The sequence below is a fragment of the Pundamilia nyererei genome, unplaced genomic scaffold, assembly GCF_000239375.1.
Source record: "Pundamilia nyererei isolate P.nyererei 1_Seehausen unplaced genomic scaffold, PunNye1.0 scaffold00095, whole genome shotgun sequence".
In the NCBI taxonomy this organism is placed as follows: domain Eukaryota; kingdom Metazoa; phylum Chordata; class Actinopteri; order Cichliformes; family Cichlidae; genus Pundamilia; species Pundamilia nyererei.
Window position 1 is genome coordinate 1837089 of NW_005187496.1, and position 6858 is coordinate 1843946.

At 38.7% G+C, this 6858-nt stretch overlaps 1 protein-coding gene across 1 annotated transcript in view; it reads left to right on the plus strand.

The window, feature by feature from the left end:
- Positions 1-4679: 4679 nt before the first annotated feature.
- The window catches only part of LOC106456308 (myosin-8-like), an 18807-nt gene continuing 16628 nt past the window's right edge, over positions 4680-6858 (plus strand). The window contains exons 1-4 of the mRNA XM_013912620.1: positions 4680-4771; positions 4847-5056; positions 5164-5307; positions 5396-5552. Coding sequence (XP_013768074.1) covers positions 4856-5056; positions 5164-5307; positions 5396-5552 — 502 coding nt within the window. The 5' untranslated portion in view covers positions 4680-4771; positions 4847-4855. The remainder of the gene's footprint in view (positions 4772-4846; positions 5057-5163; positions 5308-5395; positions 5553-6858) is intronic.

Sequence of the window (6858 nt, forward strand, 5' to 3'; positions counted from 1 at the left end):
ATATATATATATAGCATCAGCTTCTCTTTTGTGTTTTTATTCATGATATTATTTTGGTCAGCTGATTTGATTTTGTGCTTTAAACTATACAAACTACATTTTTACACAAGTGAAACCTCATGTTAGACCTCTTTAATATGTACCAGACTGAGGAGGAGGATTATCAACACTAGGGGGCAGATCACAGTACTTTTCTGTTTTTCTTTTTGTTTTGGGGGGATTTTCTCCACAATCAAAAAGTTATCAACAGTTTGTAAATGATCATATCTTGCATAACTGTGACACAAAGTTTTTGAGGTTTGGTTTGGGCTTCTTGAAGAACATTAGGGATGCAATATATCAGGAAGTAATATTTTCCTTTTTGTTGCTTTTTGTTTGATTTTATTGTTTCTTTTGAATTTATTCACATATTTCGCACTGATTTATTGTCACAACAGTGCTTCACTCTGTTGTACATCTGTTGGCAGAAGTGTGGTGTAATAATAAAAATAAAGAAATATAATAAAAAAAAATCTGCTTCTGTGCTTTCTTTTTACTTTCTTTTTAATTCTAACCGAAGAGCAGTGAAAGCTAAAACTAAGCTTCATTCAGACTGACAGCACGGTTGATCTGCGATGCTGTCAGGCTCCATCAACACCTTCCACTATCGCTCATTGTGTGCAGATCAATCGTGTTGTCAATCTAAATGCAGTGGGGTGCTTTCTTTCTTTGCAGCAGCAGCTTTGGCTCAGAAATGACACAAATCTGTGCTGGGCTTAATCCTAGCCCAACAAAGCTGACTATGAGCTCAACAGAAAGCTTCTTGCACATGTTTGTGGCAACATGATTAGATTTTTAAAGCATTTATTGGAAGAGTGCTTTGCAGTAGTTGTACTTTGATGTGGATCCTTTTCTTTCCCATTGACCTCCTCACCCTGTGCGCTCATCGTCAGATCTGTTTTCCGTCGGGTCAAAGCTTCGGTCTTTGCACCGCACAAGCAGCTGATGGGGATTTTCTCCCTGCTTCTTCTTTTTCATCCCGCAACCCTTAAATTCACATCTCATGGCCTTTTCACAGTCAGACTTCAACATGCACATTTGCTGCCGTGTTGAGACATGACAGAGGGGTCGGGGTAGTGTAAGTCCCTTTGCCTGTTAGGCCCACGCTTGTCTTCCCAAAACCAATTATAATCACAGCTGTTGCCAGACCTTCAAGTGACATTAGGAGGCTATTAAATCAGCGCCAATTAGACTGTCTGTGATGCACTCCCAGACAAAATGCCCATATCACACGGATATTCTTTCTCAGTATTACCATATCATTTCCTCTGCTGTGAGAAGGAGTAATTATAAAAAGTCAAAGTTCAATCCATCAGGCGGAATTTACCCTCAAATGGAATGCAAGAGTTGAGAGGGCCATTTGTTTATGAAGCATATGTTACAGTTTGCTGTTGTCATAATGCTTAAAATGCATGTTTATTACAAGAGGAAACTAGCAAGTACATCCCTATTATTTGTCTGTAAATGCATTATTAATCTATGAAATTACAGTGAACATTCTTTTATCATTTCTAAGGTGGCTTAATCAAATATTGACCCACAGTCTGAAGTTAAAAAATGTCCCAGTTTTATTTGTATGAACTCGTGGGCTGTAGTTCTGTTTTGGAGCCTCAGATTTGCATTTTTCCATCTCCATCTTGTTTTCTTGAAACTGGACATGATATGATGAAAGTGAATCTGATTAAAAATACAAGAAACACCTCATGCTCATCAGCTAATGACTTCTGATTGACCTATCGTTAGCTAACTAGCATATCCTGATTTATCCCGCTTTCTGACATAATAATAACAACTGTAATTTACTAAATGACTTTCATATTAAATTTAGCATCAGCTCCATGGTATCATCACATTCACTTTAAATGTGAAAGCTACCCGGAGCCAGCATCAGGGGCTCACAGGCCTGTCTATTCCTAGTGCCAGTCCTGAGCCCTGATAAACGGAGGGCTGTGTGAGGAAGGGCATTCTCCATGAAACTGGTGCCAAATCAAACATGCAGATCCAGCCCCTGGGAAATAAGGGAGCAGCTGAAAGTACCATCTTCATATTGTATTCATTATGACTTTAAACAATTGAGTGGGCCCATAAACTTTGGGGGGAAGTGTTGACTGAGATCTTAAAGCAGTTGACTATTACACAGGCAGAGGAGCCTCCTCTTGCTGATCATTAAAAAAAAAAGCAGGTTTAAGGCACTTCTGCTTTGACTTCACTTTGCAGACCAAGAAGGTATGCCCAGAAAGTTTATCATGAAAGATAAAATTCCAAAAGTATAAGAGAGAAGGCAGTAGCAATCAAACAACACACACACCTAATGAACAAGCACTTGGCGACAGTGGGAAGAAAAAACTCCCTTTTAACAGGAAGAAACCTCCAGCAGAAACAGTAGGGGGGTGACAGAGACAAGACAAAACACATACTCTGGAGCAGAGCCAGAGATGAATAATAACTAATCATTAAATGCAGAGTTGTGTGTAAACAGTTAAAAAGGTGAGTGAAGATGAAACACATATCCAGCCCTAACTACATGTTTTATCCAAAAGCAAAGTTTTAAGCCTAATCTTAAAAGCAGAGAGAGTGTCTGTCTCCTGAATGCAAACTGGGAACGAAAACGACTCCAAGAGTCCTCACAGTGTTACTGGAGGCCAAGGCAATGCCATTCAGACTATTATTCTGGTCGGACACCATGTTATTAATATTTTTAGTGGTAAATACAATAACCTCAGTTTTATCTGACTTTAGAAGCAGGTCTTTACGTGTTAAAGGCATTCCTGCAGTCAAGCTAATTGGTATGTGCCATCTGGCTTCAGAGGTAGATAGAGTTGGGTGTCATCTGCATAGCAGTGAACAACTATGCTGTCTTCTAATGCTACTGCCTAATGGCATGCATGTATAATGTAAACAGAATTGGTCCTAGAACAGGACCGTGTGGAACTCCATAATTTAGTGTAGTGTGTGAAGAAGATTCCCCATTTACATGATTAAATTGGAGTCTATTAGGTAGATATGACTCAAAACACTGCAGAGCAGTAATACATGCTCTAATCTCTGTAATAAAATATTATGGCCAAAAGTATTGAGCACTGAGATCTAGCAGGAGAAGCACAGAGATGAGTCTACTTTGTTACTTCACTAATGCTGTTTCTGAACTTTGATGAATTCTGAAACCCGACTGAAACTCTTCAAATCAGAATTAGAGGGTCTTAAGGACATTTATTGTCGTTAAGCACAAAGGTGGATGCATTTTTAAGACGCCTCCAGGTGTTAAACGTTTCTCAGTAAATTAGCCGAGCTTCTGTCCTGCTTCAACACACGATCTAACTAAAGTTATGTTTACAGCATTTATTTGACTCTTTAAGTTAAATTTATTGAGATCATAATCCAAGTTTCTCAAAGTTAAAATTGTAAGACTCAAGCAAATTAAGGAAATCTCAACATTATCCTGACTTTTCTGTGGGGAAGTCTGAATAGCACTGGATCCAAAGATAAAACAGTCAGCTAAGCTTCCAGTAAGTCCTGCCTTAACACTGCAGTCACATCCTATAAACGCAAACACACATATCTGCACTATATTATCTTTGGGGATGGAGACACATTAATAGAAACTTGCTCAAAGGATTTTAAATGGATTTATGGTAAATCATGTTAGCCAGGACGCAGCTTCTCACTGATTCTGTGTCAGATGCACTAAAGCATCTCATCCCATGCAATACTCCATTAACTCTTCTAATGATTTTTTATTGAATTCAGAAATCCTGAAAATATATTCCTCCCTAAATGCTTAAAGTTATAACCTCAAGTAAAATATACTTAATAAATAAATGTTGTGCATTTAAAATATAAATTGAGGAAAGTAGATTATTTAAATGATATCATATCATCACCACAGTAGTCCAAGAAGACTAAACTTCCATATTTAGCTTTTCTTGTGTCATATCAGTTTGATAAAGTGTTCAGTGACTAACTGACACACCGTGTTAGTCTCATGATGGTTCTTAAAACGTCTGGGAGTTGTTGTAATTTCATGCGTTATTACACACTTTAAATTGACATTTGAGGGAGATAATTGTCTGCATTTCTATTTTTTTATAAGTAAAAGAGAACAAATACTTTCCTTTACTTGATGTTAAAACACTAGAGACTCAAGAGCTTTATTAATTAATCATTATGTTGGTTAATATGAATAAAAAGCAAATATCTATTGTTTTCTTTTAAATAAATGTGGTTAAATGCTCGATGCGCTAATGTTGCCCACCTATCCCAGCTGCCCCAATAGAGTGGTGTGTGTGACAGACTCTGCTCTCCAGAGTTTTAGCGAAGCCCCAACAGAGCTAATCTTCCCTGATCCCAGAAAATTAGGCCTGCCATGTTGGGACAGTAAGCTTCCAAAGCTGTTGTCCATGCCATTCATTGCTTTTTAATGGAAAGTCTGAAGGATTACAGTTGAAACAGTTTAAAAGTGACACAATACACCTATATATAGACAGTTTGAAGTACAAAATGGACATACTTGCTCATCCAAGGTGGCATGAGAGCCAGATCTCCAAATATAGGTGAAGCAGAACCCCCGACCATCTCTTATAAAAGCTGTCAAAGTCTGGTGAGGGTGTCTAGTCAGGTGTCTGTGGTGCACCATTGGAAAATTAACAACAGTACAGACAGTACAGTCATTTTTTATGATTTAAAGGCTCTAAAACTTCTGGGATTCAAGCATTCTTTGGAAATTCTGACTCAGGTAAGAAACATATTTTTTAAATTTCTCGTCATCTTCACTTTACTTTTAAACTCTTTTTTCATCCTTATCGCTCAGCTCAGCAAAATGAGTGACACGGACATGGAAGTATTTGGGGTGGCCGCCCCATACCTGCGTAAATCTGAGCGGGAGAGAATTGCAGCTCAGAATGTGCCGTTTGATGCCAAAAGTGCCGTTTTTGTGCCTCACCCGAAGCAGGAGTATGTCGAGGGAAAAATCAGAAGCCAGGATGGCACTAAGGTCAATGTGGAGATTGAGGATGGAAAGGTGAAAGAGTCCAGCTATTATTTGACTATTTCTGACATCTTATATCGGTTTTTCTGTCTTTATCTGTCTTTTTTTTTACAATGTATCTTTTTGAAATTGTACTTCAGGTTGTCACAGTGCATGTGGATGACATTCGGCCAATGAACCCACCCAAGTTTGACAAGATAGAGGACATGGCCCTGCTGACGCATCTGCACGAACCCGCCGTGCTTTTTAACCTCAAGAAACGCTACGCTGCCTGGATGATTTATGTAAGGACAACTGTGACTCATAATATCTTTAACTTTAATTCAATACCAACAGTCTGTATTCTGCTTTTTTTTTTTCTTGTTAATTCAGACCTATTCTGGGCTCTTCTGTGTGACTGTGAACCCTTACAAGTGGCTGCCGGTCTACAACCCAGAGGTGGTGGCCGGGTACAGAGGAAAGAAACGCCAGGAGGCCCCCCCACACATCTTCTCCATCTCTGACAACGCTTACCAGTACATGCTTACAGGTCTGGCCCCATAGTATTGTTATTGGCATGACTAGCGTCATGTTTGTCTGCATTTTTTGAGTTATATTAACAGTTCAATTAAAATTGTGTGTAGTTTTAGATAATTAAAAGCATAATTACCTTAAAAAGTTTGATGTACTATCCAATATTTACAAAATGCAAATTAAACATGCTAAAAAAATTAACAACATAATGCAATGAAATGAAAAAGATCAATATTAAATAACCAAAATTACAGGCATATATGCACAAAAAGCAATACTCATACAGCTTTTAAGAAATACATAAAAAGTCCTGTTAACATGATGTTTTTCTTACCTTTTACCAGGTCCAACATGTAATTACAATTTTGCACTGACGTAAACCAAAATAATTTGTATTTACTTATTTCTTTAGTTTTATTGTGAAAAACAAATATTAGTCCTGAGGTGAAAGGTGGTGTAAGCTGTGTCTGTGTCGTGCACAGTGGATAAATCTAATTATCAGAAGTGCGCGAGTTAATTATATTGTGAGAAAAAGTTATTTATCTTGTGCACACAGGATAACTAAATAGTAGAGCAACTTAATTAACACGCTTCTGCAACAACTGCAGATGAAAGCAGTCACCTTATAATAGAGACTTTAATGATTCAGCTTTAGTTTCACTTCAAACATAAAACAGATAAACAGGGATCACTGACAGCTCAGGCTTCGTGTTACACAGTCCTCCATGGAGATCTTCAGCATGTGAAGCAAACGGTGTGTATACAGAAGAACAGAAGAAGTTCTCATGCTTCTTACGACCTTCCCAGGTGGAAATACAGTCCTGTGCTAAAGTCTTGAGCCACCCCTTATTTCTTTAAATCAGGGATTTGGAACATCAGGCCTCAAGGGCCGGTGTCCTGCAGGTTTTAGATGTTACCCTGGATCGACACGCCTGAATCAAATGATGAGTTCCTTCCCAGGCCTCTGGAGAACTTCGGACATGTTGAGGAGGTAATTTAGCCATTTAAATCAGCTGTGTTGGATCATGGACACATCTAAAACCTGCAGGACTCCGGCCCTCGAGGCCTGGAGTTGCTCACCTCTGGTTTAACTGGTCAATGTTCAATGCCTTAAACCAGAGGTGGGGAATTCCAGGCCTCAAGGGCCGGAGTCCTGCAGGCTTTAGATCTCACCCTGGGTGAACACACCTGAATTAAACGATTAGTTCATTACCAGGCCTCTGGAGAAAACATGTTGAGGAAGTAATTAAGCCATTTAAATCAGCTGTGTTGGATCAAGGACATGTCTAGAACCTGTTTGGAAGGATTTGAAGATTTTTTTT